The 15319-nt window shown below is 35.9% G+C and overlaps 1 protein-coding gene across 1 annotated transcript in view; it reads left to right on the forward strand.

Annotated features, from left to right (window-relative positions):
• Nucleotides 1-14283, forward strand: part of LOC136798696 (succinate--CoA ligase [GDP-forming] subunit beta, mitochondrial-like) — a 28885-nt gene extending 14602 nt beyond the window's left edge. The window contains exons 2-10 of the mRNA XM_067055352.1: nt 672-928; nt 1211-1301; nt 1556-1708; nt 8722-8811; nt 10447-10543; nt 11594-11755; nt 12321-12463; nt 13059-13179; nt 13861-14283. Coding sequence (XP_066911453.1) covers nt 672-928; nt 1211-1301; nt 1556-1708; nt 8722-8811; nt 10447-10543; nt 11594-11755; nt 12321-12463; nt 13059-13179; nt 13861-13967 — 1221 coding nt within the window. The 3' untranslated portion in view covers nt 13968-14283. The remainder of the gene's footprint in view (nt 1-671; nt 929-1210; nt 1302-1555; nt 1709-8721; nt 8812-10446; nt 10544-11593; nt 11756-12320; nt 12464-13058; nt 13180-13860) is intronic.
• The last annotated feature ends 1036 nt before the right edge of the window (nt 14284-15319 follow it).

Below are 15319 nucleotides of genomic sequence, written 5' to 3' on the forward strand. Positions count from 1 at the left end.
AGTATCTACTCCCTGTATACCTTATTGGAACTAATTTTTGCAGGAATTTATTTTAGTGTTTTTCGTGGTTTTTCGTCAAAATGTGAAAATATGAGCCCGCAAAAAATTTTTGAGAATTAAAAACCGCAAAAATTAATTCCCACGAAATATAATTTTTTCCAATTTTATTGAACATTTTGAAAAATCCCTAGGAAAATGAAAGAAATTTGTCCGAAAAAGGGCAAAACCGCAAAAATTGAAACCTGCGAAATGCAATTTTTCGGATATTTTTTTTCGACTGAGAAAATTAGTTCCCACAAAAATTAGTTCCAATAAGGTAATCAAGCATTAATTTAATGAAAGCACTCTTTTGTTGTTTTTTATGAAAAAGGCTCACTTTTATGTTTCATGATTTCGGACTTGGACACTATAAGGAGGCATGAAAAATGGTCTGTACATAATATGCGTAAAGAATTAGCGTTCAAAAGCAAAAAGTTATTCTTACTAAAAGAAATCTATGGCTTCATTAAAAAGAAATCATTTGTCTCAATTTTTATTTTCCCGAAAAGTTTTGTTTTCTCATATATGAAACTTTTTAAGATCAGATAGATAGATATTTTATAGATATATAGATATAGATATATTATTATAGATATATTTAAGATATTTTAAGATAATTTTTACTATTTTAGGCATCTATCGGTCTACATCAGCAACAACGAAATTTGAATCTGCAGGAATATGCCAGTAAAAAACTTATGTCAGAATATGGGGTCAATGTTCAGAAGTTTGGTGTTGCTGATACTCCTTCAGAAGCATCGGATATTGGGAAGAATCTGATGGCTGATACTGCAACTGAGCTTGTGGTGAAAGCACAAATTCTGGCAGGTGGAAGAGGAAAAGGTGTCTTTGATAACGGTTTCAAAGGTGGTGTTCACTTGACCAAAGAGTAAGGAAAATCATAAGTTTTGATTTGATTTTATAATGTTTTGAAATAATAACATTCAAGTGTTATCAATAAAGAAGAGTTGATTGTTACGATTAGGAATGTGCTCTACCAGAGCATTGTACAAAATTAACAATTTTATTTTTTTCTCATGCCAACAACCGTCAGCTACATACAAAATTATACCATAATTATAAATTATGAATTAATTTTAGGCTGTAGCTTTGTAAAAATTCATCAAAAATCAAAATCATAAATCTGAAACAAAAGAACCTTTTTTCCTAGTGCAAACGCTGTTGAAGATTTGGCAACTAATATGTTGGGAAACAAGTTAACAACCAAGCAAACACCCCCTGGTGGAGTCTTGGTCCAAAAGGTAATTTTGTGTTCTGTTCAGTTGCTTACTTCTGGATCAATTTTTACTTTCAAAGGTAAAAACAGCTCTAATACCATTAATCAATAGTGAATAATCTGATGCTGGAGGTAGAATATTGTCATATAGGATAGTCCAAGGAAAGTTTCCAAAAGATTCAAATATTGACGCTGGACATTGTATTAATGAGGTTGACGTATTATTTCCCATTTGACCATACTTGACTATATGAATATTTTTTTTTTCCTATTTTAAAGTTGATGGTATGTGAAGCCTTGGACATTGAACGGGAAACATACCTTGCCATTCTTATGGACCGTGAAGCTAAAGGACCCGTCATTGTTGCAAGTCCTGAAGGTGGCATGGATATTGAAGAAGTCGCTGAAAAATCACCTGAGAAGATTCTTACGGTAAAGATTTAAGTTACAAAGATAATTATTACAAAATTGTGAAATTCACGCTTCACCAGAGACAACTCAATTCCACGTTTTTAACATAATTAGGCTCAGAAAGATTTACCCTACTACACAAAAAAAAACAGGTAGTAAACTGCATATTTTGCAATGTCAAAATAACCAACGAATCATGTAACATCAGATAACAAGAACCAAACAAGTAATCAATGAATCATTATAAAGATAATTTATTAGATTGCATTTCTTTCACCATACATTCCGAATGTGAGCACTCTCTGCAAAAATCTTCGAAATCCAGGAATCATTTTAGCATAGATGAAAATATTTAGAATGCTGTTCATGTAACCAAATTGTCTTATGAACCAACTAAATAATTTGGCGTATACGCCATAAAGAACTAGTGATCTTTTCTGAACCATATAAACTGCAATAAATGTAAGTGGCACATCTAAAATTCGAACTGGTATTACAGTCAGCGTGAAAAGTATAATAAGACCTTTGACGGTTCTCAAAGCTCTTCGATTACGCTGGCGACTTTGATCGTTCAGTGCGAAGGAATTTTCATTTTCTGCAGCGTTAAATCTCTTTTTCATCTTAAGGTATAAAAACAACATTATTGCACAGGAAAGAAAACTATCTAGAATGTAGTTTACAGCAAACTGTATCAACAAGGAGTGTTCATACTGTCCTCTATAAAAACATTGTAAATAACCTTTATGATCTTCCAATTCCATGTTTCTGAAATAATTTAAGTTCAATAGAAGAGCAATGAGCCAAACGGATAGACAAGCCAAGCCGTACTTCCTTTTGTTGATTTTTATACGTAATGGATATACAATTGATCGAAATCTTGCGAAAGAGATCAATACTAACAACCAACATGAAACTATCGGACAACTCGAGTCGATAAATATTGTAAAGAAAATACAACCAAATTTACCCAGCTCCCAAGAAGGTTTCTGATAAAAGGGGTATATAATAGACACACCAATGCTTGTACATAAATCTGCAACTGCCAGATTGATGATCAGGAAATGATAAGAACTCATTTTTTTTAAGTTCTTGGAGTTAATTTTCATGAAGTAAATGACGATCAGTAAATTCCATAAACTTCCGATACTGAAAATGACGGGGAACATGTACATTTCATAAAAGGATAGTATTTTATAAGCAAGCAGAATCTCTTCAGGTAAATGCGACTTCGATATAGGATAAACGATTGTCGTGTTATTATTGAAACCCATTTTAATTTTACGCTAAGAATACTAATACATTTTCCATCAACAAAATGCAAGTAAAATTTCGAAACCCTGAATACTTTATTTATATGGCTTTTTAAAGTCATGTTCTTCTTAGTTTAATAACCTACGGTCTTTTTTGTTACCATTAATGAAAAAAAAAATTTGGCTCTTCCTGACATCACAGGAACCGACTCGTTACCAAGATATTATTTTTTTAAGCCTAAATCTTTATTTGTAAGGCTTTTTTAATAACCTACGATCTTTATGGTCATTAAAACCCTTTCAGTGCCAATGCCGTATATATCAGACATGGGCTATATCGTCATTTTTTGTCTAACTTGTAGGAATTGGATTGGGTTTCATGGTCAAGCAAAAAAAAATCAAAAATGAGTCTTTTCAGCGAGATTTTAAGCCGAAAAGTAAAAAAAATGCAATAATTTGACAAAAATTGACTGTTTTAAGATTTTGACCGTTTTTTGACCATTTTTGGTCAACGAGTGATCCAAGAACCTCCAAATTTGGCCCTGCTTTACTCGATTCTGTCTTCCAGCGAATTATTTTGAAGTTTTACAATTGGGCACCTTTCTATCATTCAGGCAGATCCGCTTTAATTTCCCTTACCTACCCTCTCCCTTAGCCGCCGCCCACCCCGCCCTTTTTAAATCGAGCGGCGCCTAAAAGAAAGAGACTCTAAGCTATCCAACGAGCTATGAACCAGCTTCTAACTCCTTCTAGATCCGGAGATATAAGCCTTTAAAGTTTGAACAAGTGATTTTCTTTACAAAACTTAGGAAAGAATGACCGTGGCACTTAAAGGGTTAATGAAAAAAAAGAAATTTGAATCTTCTTGGCATTATAGGAACGAAAAGGGGATAATTAAAAGAACCCAGTCTTTCTTTTAATTATCGCCTTTTCGGGATATGGACTCTGTATGGATGGATATACAGAGATTCATTAGCAGGCTTCAGTAGGAGTCAAATAATTGTCAGAAATTCTTTTTCATCATAAAAATACTGGATTAAAAAAAATTAGAATATTAAACAAGAGAGTTTTTTAATACTAAAAACAAAGTCAATAAAAATCCAGGGTGGTCCAATAAAAACTTTTATTGACTCTCTTAAGACCAAATAGATTCCTACTTTAACGGATCTAAATTTATATCATAAGATTTATACTATTGTCGAATGAAGTTAATGTGTTTTATTTCAATACTGTAACGTGCTAAAGCACTGGGCTCAACTTCAGTATTCACGTGTTAAGGGAAAGGCCCGATTGTAAACACTTTTTTAAACAGAGTGATGGAGGCTGAGAGAAGAACATTTCTAAATGGCCACCGGTCCCCCAGAGACGTTTCTCTGTATTAGCCGCTCAAAGACGGGAGTATCACACAGGCCAAGGTGCACATTGTTGCCGGCTTCCAACCTAAAAGATGTTTTAATGCAAAACCAAAAAGTGAACAGAAGACAAATGAAAGATTCGTTATGAAAAGAATGATCGCAATCCAATTCAATTATTTTTCTGACTTTTTTTTTGAGAATTGAGAAAGAAAAAAAAATTAAACGTCAAATATTTTCTTTATTGACGTTAAATGAGAGTAAAATCCCGGTAAAATGGGGATAACTCCCGAAAAAAAGCGAAATTAAAAAAATTGAAAAAACTGCCCCTAAGTTTTAACATAAGGAGGGCGTGTGCCAAATTTCAGTTCCTTAAACCAATTATTCCGCTCTCTACGCTGCCCCAAAGTTTGTGGACAAACAAACTCACAAACATTCTGAGATTCTAGCTCAACTGAAGTTGAGATGAGAACTGTAACGTGCTAAAGCACTGGGCTCAACTTCAGTGTACGTGTGAAAGTGGAAGGCCCAATTGTAAACACTTTTTTAAAACAGGGTGATGGGCTCTCATGATAATAGAAGGCCGTTGCAAACCCAGGGTGATAGGCGCTCGTGATTAAGGAAGGTCCAATTATTGTAAACCCTGGGTGACGGTTAACTCGGGATAAGAGAAACTTCGTTGTAGACCCAGGGTGATAAGCGCTCGAGATTAAGGAAGGTCAAATTGTAGACCCAGGGTGATAGGCGTTCGGGATAAGAGAAGGCCCAGAGTGATGGATACTTGGGATAAGGTAGCTAAATTGCAAACGCGGGGTGAAAAAGCCTTCTTTGATGGGCACTCAGGAAAGGGAAGGTTCAATTATAAAACCCAGAGCGATGAATACTCAGAAGGATTAGAGAAAGCTCAGTCGTAGGTAAATTTAGAATAAAGAATTTTTTTCCGTGTGTAGAGCAACCTTTTATTTTGGCACCTAGATAAATTGACGTCAAATATTTTTCAACATGATTGAAAATTTCTATTTTTGTATTTTTAGCATTTAAAAAAAATATTTGACGTCAATTATTTTGACTTTTATGACGTTAAATAAGCGCAAAATCCCGGTAAAATGGGGATAACTCGCGAAAAAAAGCAAAATTCCAAAAAATGAAAAAACCGCCCCTAAGTTTTAACATAAGGAGGGCGTGTGCCAAATTTCAGTTCCTTAAACCAATTATTCCGCTCTCTACGCTGCCCCAAAGTTTGTGGACAAACAAACTCACAAACAAACATTCTGAGATTCTAGCTCAGCTGAAGTTGAGAACTAATAGTTTCACGCCGTGGAGACGATCATAAGCTAAGTTGAAAATGGAATTAAAAGAAAAACTAGAGTTCGTTTTAAATGTTTACGAAGAACAATGTACTGGCTTCTTTCGACAACAATAATTGACGTCAGTCTTTCGGCTCGTGTTGTTTTAGCGTGAACTTGTTCACGTGGCGGCATTTCGAAATCATAAGATTTAAAAATTTGGCTCAGTAGTTAACAAGCCGTATATGTATAAAAGTTGCGAAGCGATCCAGAGCGCCACCTCGATTCGCAAGTTGCAAGCAAAACATTTGGTTCCAAATAATAGGAAAATTTCATATTTTCAAAAAAACTTTCAAAAGAAGCAATTTCATATTATACTTAAGTTCAACAGATTGCAAGGATGGAAAAATGTCTTGTATATTTGGAAAAAAAGTTTTAATCTGAAAGAATGCCCTAAGGGAAAAAACTCCACTCTCAGAAGCCATTTTCAATTTCAAAAGCATTCTGAAAAGTTATAAAAACATTATATAAGGCAACAATCACAAATAACTAGTGTTCGCACTGTCCAACTGACTGATAGTATTTTTCTTAATTTTGCGAACACTGCTTAAACAGTAGCTATTTATTCAAAATTTTCGTTGGATTTGATTTCTGCCCAACACATAGTTTGAAAATCCAATTTTTCTGACGTTTTATCTGCCGACCAAACGATCAATTAATTTTTTAACCTAAAAACGACGCAAACTAGCGCAAAAACCAGTTATTAGTGATGGTGGCCTATTTTCAGAAAATATATCAAAAAGGAAAAAAAAAATTCATACTGTACCAGGAATTATTTCCATATTTTCAATTAGTACGTCAACAAAAGTTTTTCACACTTTAAACGTGGAAGACAATATTATATATAGTCGAACGTGCGCACCGCACTGGGCTCAACTTCAGATTTTCCCGTTATTAGAAGGCCCAATTGTAACATTTCAAATATTTAGTCTTAGCCTCGTTTTGGCGAAAAACTCGTCCCCAGGCCCCAAAAATCAAAATTTTCAAAAAATGAAAAAAACACCCCCAGTTAATTCCTTATCAGTGTGACTGTTGAGTGAAGAGTATCATAAACCTATAGTCCAGGGAAAGTGTGCATCAATTGTGCGTTTTTGACTAGAAAGCATGAAATTTGGTACAGTGGTACCTTAGGGGGTAAGAAACATTTTAAGCCTCTGACCCACTTCTGGAACATCTGTTTGTGTATTTTACAGACCAGAATGCCTCCCAGGGAAGAAAAAAATTTTTTATCTTCAAAGCATGTCATATGATATATCGTTGGAAAGGTTTTCTCACACTGATTCTAAAAAACATCACAACATATATCTGCAAATGGACTGGGTCCGAGTTATGGGCTACGGAAGTAATTTACAGACCAGTCTGCATGCCCGAAAAAAATTTTTGTTTTTGTTCCAAAACATGTCATATCATATACCGTTGGAAAGGATTTTTCACACTGATTCTAAAAATCATCATGATATGTATCTCAAAATGGACTGGGTCCGTGAAATAAGCCATAGGAGTAATTTACAGACCAGAACGGCTCCCGGGCATACAAAAAATATTTTTATCTCCAAGCCATGGCATATCATATACCGTTGGAAAGGTATTTTTACACTGATTCTAAAAAACATCACAACATGTATCTGAAAATGGACTAGGTCCGAGTTATGGACCAGGAGCCATTCTGGTCTGTAAAATACTCCCATGGCCTATAACTCAAACCCAGTCCATTTTGAGATGCGTGTTGTGATGTTTTTTGGAATCAGTGTAAAAATACCTTTCCAACGGTATATGATATGCCATGGTTTGGAGATAAAAATATTTTTTTGTATGCCCGGGAGCCGTTCTGGTCTGTAAATTACTCCTATGGCTTATTTCACGGACCCAGTCCATTTTGAGATACATATCATGATGATTTTTAGAATCAGTGTGAAAAAACCTTTCCAACGGTATATGATATGAAATGTTTTGGAACAAAAATAAAAAAAATTTTCGGGCATGCAGACTGGTCTGTAAATTACTTCTGTAGCCCATAACTCGGACCCAGTCCATTTGCAGATATATGTTGTGATGTTTTTTAGAATCAGTGTGAGAAAACCTTTCCAACGATATATCATATGACATGCTTTGAAGATAAAATTTTTTTTTCTTCCCTGGGAGGTATTCTGGTCTGTAAAATACACAAACAGGTGTTCCAGAAGTGGGTCAGAGGCTTAAAATGTTTCTTACCCCCTAAGGTACCACTGTACCAAATTTCATGCTTTCTACTCAAAAATGCACAATTGTATTCATTTTTAGCACACTTTCCCTGGACTACTAGCCTAGTGAGGAATCCAAAAATGCGTTTTTGATGATGGTCGAAATACCCGAAAATAGTGATAAGATACCCTAAACATAAACAAGGGGAAGCAATGAAAGGGAGACAAATGTATAATTGTGAAATGAGATATTTTGACTATAAAATGAAACGTAAGAAAGTGTGTTGGTTTTGGCGTGACATTTGGGGATGCATCGAGAGATAAATCTACTTAAAGCCTATAACCGCGGGCGGTTGTGAAGACTGCAGCGAGAGCCGGAGCCTCCCGTGGATCTGAGCCTATCTGATATAACCGCGGACGGTTGTGAAGATCGCAGCGAGAGCCGGAGCCTCCCGTGGATCTGAGCCTATCTGATCTGATGTAATAGAACTAGATGGGGTTTACGTAGTAACCCGCACCCCCCCCCCCTTAAGCTGTAAATACTAAAAGGTTCTAGCCCTTAAACTGTAAGTACTAAAATGTTCTAGCCGTTAATAAAGCTATAACCTTTCAAAGTCAACTTAAAGGCCTAATTTCATATTATCTATGTGAGGCGTCTAACAATAAAATATTTGGTCCAGTTAAATAAATGCCTTATCGGCCCTCTATAAGCCGGCGCCTAAATTGGGGCTATTATTTCGTCACTGGCTTAATATAAGGACCGACGTAAGGGATCGAAATTAAAGGAGTGCCGGGCTAAAGAAGGAAATGATCGAGCATTGGCATTATAAGGACCATTGAATAAGGGGCCGGTGCTAAATTAGGGCCGATAATGTCATGTGCTATATGTTCCTTCATGATTTTCAGGAAAAAGTTGACATTTTTACGGGTGTGACCACTGAGCAAGCTGAGAAGATCTCTGCATTCATTGGGCTGGATGGAGATGAACGAGTACAAGTACGTTTATTTTTCAAACTTTTTTTTATAAGAAAAAGCAGTGAAGTTTTGTTGAGGCTGTTCTTATGATTTTTAGGTACTTTGAACTCGACTTATTTTTATATAAATTGTAGGTATTTCAGACATTATTACTTTCTTTTTACTTATTTGGCCCTTTATTAAATGTTCTTAAAAATAAAGTTAGAAAAAAAATTACTCGAATCTGATTGGTTTAGAGGAGTGCGATTATTTTACACTATTTCAATTTCACTGTACCACCTTTTGCACTCTACGGTGGGGGGGGAGACTTGTGCCCTCTTCTTCTTTTCACTCTCCCGACCCTCCCAGTGTCGACCCTCCCAGAGTCGTATTACAGAAACTTTTTCACATTTTCAATTATTATTTTCTTCTTTTTTACTCGTGATTAATCGTAAATTGCACTCCAAACAGCTCTCTTTGAAGGAGCGCCAAATAAGAAAAAATAACTCATCGTGCGATTACTAGTACTAAGCAGTGGCGTTGTGGGAAAATTTTTCTGGAGGGGCCAAAGTCAATTGTTTTTAAATGGCGCCCCCCCCTCCAATTTTTCAAAGTGGTGTCCCCACCCATCCTTTTCTAAACTTTTACCAAATTCATTTGCCTAGGCATAATGAGGAAGGAAATATTTAGTGGAGAAAAGTAGAATTATCTTTGATGAATGGAAAAGGGAAAAACAGGCCCCACCATGGTTGGGGCCGACTAGAAATTTTTTTTAAATCAACTGCCAAGATACCCTAAATCACTAAATAAAAATAGACAAATTTGACACTTGCTAGAGTGAAATGAAACTTAAAGAAACAATGTGTTATGCGAGCGAAGCGAGCGAAAAAATAGATGTTTTATGATTTCAATATTGTTGTCAGCAGATTGGTCTTGGGACGCAGTTAGCTTTACATTTAATAATGCTATATTGTACACAAAAAAAACTTGTAAATTAGCTAGATATCAAAGAAGTTACCAATTAACTGTATTGCGAGCAAAGCGAGCGAAAAAAATTGCAAGTATTTTAAAATTATCTCAGTAAAATTGGTATCATAAAGTATGATTTTAAAGATTGGGGCGTTTAAAAAAATCTCTTTTAGCCCCCCTTGCTCTTCGGCGCCCCTTCAAAAAAGCTTGCCACAACGCCACTGGTACTAAGTATTCTTATTTTTTGTAATTTTGAGCCACATTGTTCGGAAAGCTCACAATGTATGGGCAAGTGAAATCGTCGGCCTTCTCAATACACGTCAGTTCGTCAGAAAAGACCGACGATTTTGCTTGTCCATACATTGCGAGCTTGACTATTGTTTTTATCAAAGAATTAAGGCGCTGTGGTATAGTGTTCATTGACCTTGGTTGCTGCACATGCGACTGAGGTTCGATTCCCACTTGCAGCGGTTCACTTGGCAAGTGAACGAACCTTCGCCCGGTTCAACCCATGCCATGTGAGGGGAATTGGGTAGTCAGTCCAAGGTGCTGAGAGGGTGCTCATTGAAAGCGTCTATAGTTGCAAAAATAGGCCTCAAAGCCTCCTGCAACTCAACCAAATAGAAATAGAAAAGAAGTTGTACTAAACAATCATGGTTTTGTCTCGCACCATTAACTATTTTCGAACTTTCAAACTCCATATTTCAGGGTACAGAGCAGATCAAGAAATTGTACGATTTATTCCTTGGTGTGGACGCCACTCAAGTTGAGATCAATCCTTTTGGAGTCACGGACAAAGGAGAAGGTATGGCGGAATATATATTTCAACCTTTACATTTTCTTTACTTCCTTAATCCGAAGAGTTGTGTTAATTGTGTGCTGCCCATTTCCAAATCCTTAAAGAGAACTTGTTTTTTATAAGAACATCCAAATTTTTCGAAGCTTTCAAATGTTCTTAACTTTTTGATTTTTAAGCCTTAAAACGTTCTTAACATTATTCTTAATTTCACCATCTAGTGATTATTTCTGTCCATTTTCCTAAGAAATCGAGTGTTTTAAAGTCTGCGAACGCCTAAATGTTCTTAACTATTGTTCTTGATTTGTTAACCATGGAATCTTGTTTTCTCATATAGTTTGTTCTAATTTAAAAAAACGTGTAGCTGTTACACTGTCACAGACAGTATACAGAATACAAAATCTGAGAACAAATGTTCGTATGCTGAATCCAGAATATATAAAAAAGATAAATCCCAAATAGTCTGGGGCAGTCTTGACCTAAATAAGGGTCGTTCTGGCAGAAATTTTTTTCCATCTGTTCTTTTGGTGAATACTTAGTGGTTTATTTTCACTTTTTAATAATTCTTGATTATTCGGATCAGACACAAGCTTTTCACTATTGCTATAATAGTGAATTGCTACAATTGGGCCTCCGATTAGTTATTAGGAAATACCAATGGTTCAATGGGGGGAACACGTTCGACTAAGTGCGTGTAGTAATGCTTAGCTCCTATTAAATTAATTCGATATTTGTCTTTGTCTGTAAGAAAACACACCCAATATTTCAAAAAACTGATTGCCGTACTGCGCTAGTTATACGTGAAATACACTAGGCTATGCTATAGTCTAAGACAAATCCCTATCTAATAAATAAGCCCCAAGCCAAAGAAAATTCGCAAAGGTGCTTTTTTGCCGAAAAGAGTTTACAGTCGGTAGAGTTTGCCAGCCTTTCTTCAAAACTCACCCGCCGATTTTTTTTTCGTTTACCGTCATAACACCATACCGCCATATTTTCCCGCCTTTACTATCACTGCAACGGGCGATACACTTGAGGTACAGAGTACATTTGTCTTTACAGTTGTATGTTTCGATGCCAAGATCAATTTTGACGACAATGCGAAGTTCCGACAACAAGAAGTCTTTGATATGGACGACGAGACTGAGACTGATCCACGTGAAACCGAGGCCGCAAAACACGACCTCCAATATATCGCTCTCGATGGAAATATTGCTTGCATGGGTATGTGACGAGTCGCACGGTCAGGCGCGTGCCACTTAATTATTTGATTATCCCCCTAAACTCGATCCAATTCTTTTTTGATACATTTTTCTATTGTCTATAGGTGCGAAAAAGGTACTGGGACGGTTTTAGTGGGATAAAGCGGACAAAAAAATGCCTGCGCGGCAATTGGCGGCTACGGTCGAAAAGGTGTATTTTGGTATAGTTTTTTGAAAGCTTTCTGGTTTCTTTATGAGTCTTTTCTACTGAAACGTCAGCGACCGTAGTGAGAAAGTAGATCATTCGGCTACTTCGCGCAAGGTTGTAGATTCAATCCCTGGCTAGCTCATTCAAAAGTCCACACATAGTTTGATAAACCTCATGGACACGCTGATTTCGTTACAGTGAATTATGAAGGAGGTAGGGGTACCCATCATAGTAGAGGGTTAATCTAGATGGGGGTACTGACTAAGTGATCGACATTTGTTTTATCATGTGATTACTTTGATGTTTGATTTTCTTTGGAGTCAAAGTATAAAATCTCTGAAATCTTATATCCTCACTATTCTCATTTTCTTACTCATAGTGAACGGAGCAGGTTTAGCCATGGCGACGATGGACATTGTGAAGTTACACGGTGGATGGCCAGCCAACTTCTTGGATTTGGGAGGCGGCGTTACTGAAGATATGGTGTACCACGGATTCAATCTCCTTGCTGCTGATAAAAATGTAAGTCTCGAGATCTTTCATTTGGCCCAGTGTTCTCTTGCCTATTCTAATTGTGAATTTAATTGGATATAGAACGTTGGCTGTCTAAAGTCAATGCGTTGCCCTTTTAGATGTCAATGTAATGACTTTTTCAATCTTTTTCAAGGAAGATTTTGACTGTCAACTTCTACCCACTTTTTGCCTATTCTAACGAAAGGGCTTTATATAAACCCTGGTGGCAGTTTCTGAATGCCGGCCGGTCGGGAAAGTTTGTACCCTAATGGTACCACTCCCAAATGGGGGTGTAAGCATTTACCGAGAGAGCTAGATCTAATTTCCCTTAAATCATCTGAGATGTGATACAAACAAACGAATTCATTATAAAATTCTTGCACTAAAGTCGCCGCCTTAATGACCTGTTAGTGAACCTACAAACTTTCATGCTTGTACTTGTCATATCTCAATTAACATCAGATAGTTATACAAGAGTTCAACAGCAATAATGGTGTTATACAATTTGTTGGATACGAGGATACGAGATTGTTTCCACTGATTTGGGCTTGATGCTTTATGAAAGCCGATTTTATATGTGTTCTATTTACTCTCTTTCTCTTAGGTGAAAGCAATTTTGGTGAATATTTTTGGCGGTATTGTAAATTGTGCAACGATTGCCAAAGGAATTACCAATGCTTATCGAGGAATGAATCTCAATCTTCCAATTGTCGTTCGTCTTGAGGGTGAGCTCCTTGCTTACATTTTTTTTTATGAGCATACAAAAATTCGAACACAGGCTCGGATGCTTTATGTCGAGGGCTTGACAAGACCGAAAAATGCTTATAAAAATGCTTATATCCCAAACAAAACTTTAGGGAAATTCCGAAAATCCGTAAAATCCCAGTCGAAAGCAAGTAAATGTATTTTTCTTAGACTCAAGGTATTGCTTAGTATATGCTTAAATTTTTTTTGCTATTTCCGAGCCTAGACATGCTTATAAGTACAATGCTTATAAAAAAACATGTAGCTTCTAATAATATTCGTGAAAGACAAAACTAGTATTTGAAACTGACACTTAGTAAATGCACTTGCAAGTCAGTGAAAAGGGGAATCCCCTGCTACCTTCGGTTGTATATTAAATGAAAGAGTGTCCTTGCGCCATTTTCGATTCCACTATACATAAATCAAAGAGTTAAATGAGACTCCCCCAGCGGTAAAATCACTATCACGTTTTGACCTCTGATCACGCAATCACGAAAAAAAATTCAAAACACGTAATCACGCTAGAAAAAAGTCCCTCTCACGACATCATGCAAACCGCTGGGGGGGGGCTCTTAAATGTAATTTACTCATCCAGTGAAAATTTATTGAACAAGAGTTTTTTATAAGGACTATGTTTAATTCTCGTATTTTCTTTTCCACAGGTACCAATGTTGACGAAGCCAAACGAATTCTAAGTGAAAGTAACATGCCAATTGAAACTGCAGACAATTTAGATGAAGCTGCTCTCAAAGCAGTTGCTGCTGTCTAATTTTCGCTTAGTCATCAATTTTGGACGCCACTTTCAACCTTTCGCTTTATTAAAATGTTCGTTTAACCGAACGATCTCTTTTACTCTTCTAGTAGAGATTAGTTAAGCGATTTCAAATGAGCTGGGGGAGTAAAGACTTGCGCCTTTTTAATTTTGTATTATTTTTCCATAAAAATTGGCGATAATTTTTTACAAAAACATTTTTTTGATATCGACATTATACTCGGGGTAGGGTAGGATAGATTTTGTACATACGCAAAACAAACATAATGACAAACAAGATGAATAAAATTATAATTCAGACTTGGAAAAAACATTTTTCTCATATTTCTATTTCTTTAAAATTTGAAAACAACTGGATTTTCTCTTTTTAGTTTCTGGTAATTCTGGGTGACCCTCGAAAAACCTTTTAACAGTTTCTACTCCCGAACAAATGTCCTGAATTACTTTTGAGCTTTGATATTCGGAAAAAAGTAAAAAAATAAAACCTTCATATTTTGAATTTGACCCACTAATTTCATTTTTTGAAAAGTGAATTTTGACTTTAAAAGCTCATTGCTTTGGAACTAGTGGTCACGTTTTAAAAAGTATAAATACCTGAATTTTTAAGTGGAGATATCTGCTAAAAATCAAAACCCGAAGTACTTTAGGACATTTTTTCGGCCTCAATAGGTGAAAAACAGTCCAATGTTCTGCCTGTTTGTCGGTCTAAAGTCTGAGGGTTATCTGCTTAGCATTTAACTAGTGTATGTTAATGTTAAGGTTGAGCTCTTGATTGATAGTTTTTTGGAGAATCACTGTATCGAGTTTTCAAATATGAGACTATTTACACCTTGATATAAACATTACGCAAGTGCATGTTGACTTAAAATTTTACAATTAAAGAAATATTAATATTAAAACTGAAAATTCAACACCCTTTCAAAAAAAAAAAGTTTGTTATTAAAAAAAGCTGTTATTTGTTGAGTGGAGGCTAACATTTCCTTTTTTTCTTTCAATTTCTTTAGTTAGAAAGTACGAAGTCTTTAAAGGGCAATCAACATGATGAGACACCATTGGATTTGACTGTGAGTACCATTTGATCATTATTTTTCAATATTTGTCCCAAAAATCTCTTTTAGGGCCTGTCATGCTGTTCGAATCTCGTTCTAGGCCACAAAAATCCATTTCTTATCATACTTTTTAGAATTTCTGTTTGCAGCTTTGCAATGGAGGGCTTTCTTATCTGCGATCTATCTACCCACGAAGTTTTTATTAAATTTTCTTCCACTTCAAAACTCGAAAACCTCAGTTTTTAGTCTGTCTTTCTATCGTTGTTTTTGATTGGTAGTGGAAATGTTTTTCCCTTTAAA

This window comes from Clytia hemisphaerica, unplaced genomic scaffold, assembly GCF_902728285.1.
Source record: "Clytia hemisphaerica strain Z4C2 unplaced genomic scaffold, Clytia hemisphaerica genome assembly, whole genome shotgun sequence".
Taxonomy (NCBI): domain Eukaryota; kingdom Metazoa; phylum Cnidaria; class Hydrozoa; order Leptothecata; family Clytiidae; genus Clytia; species Clytia hemisphaerica.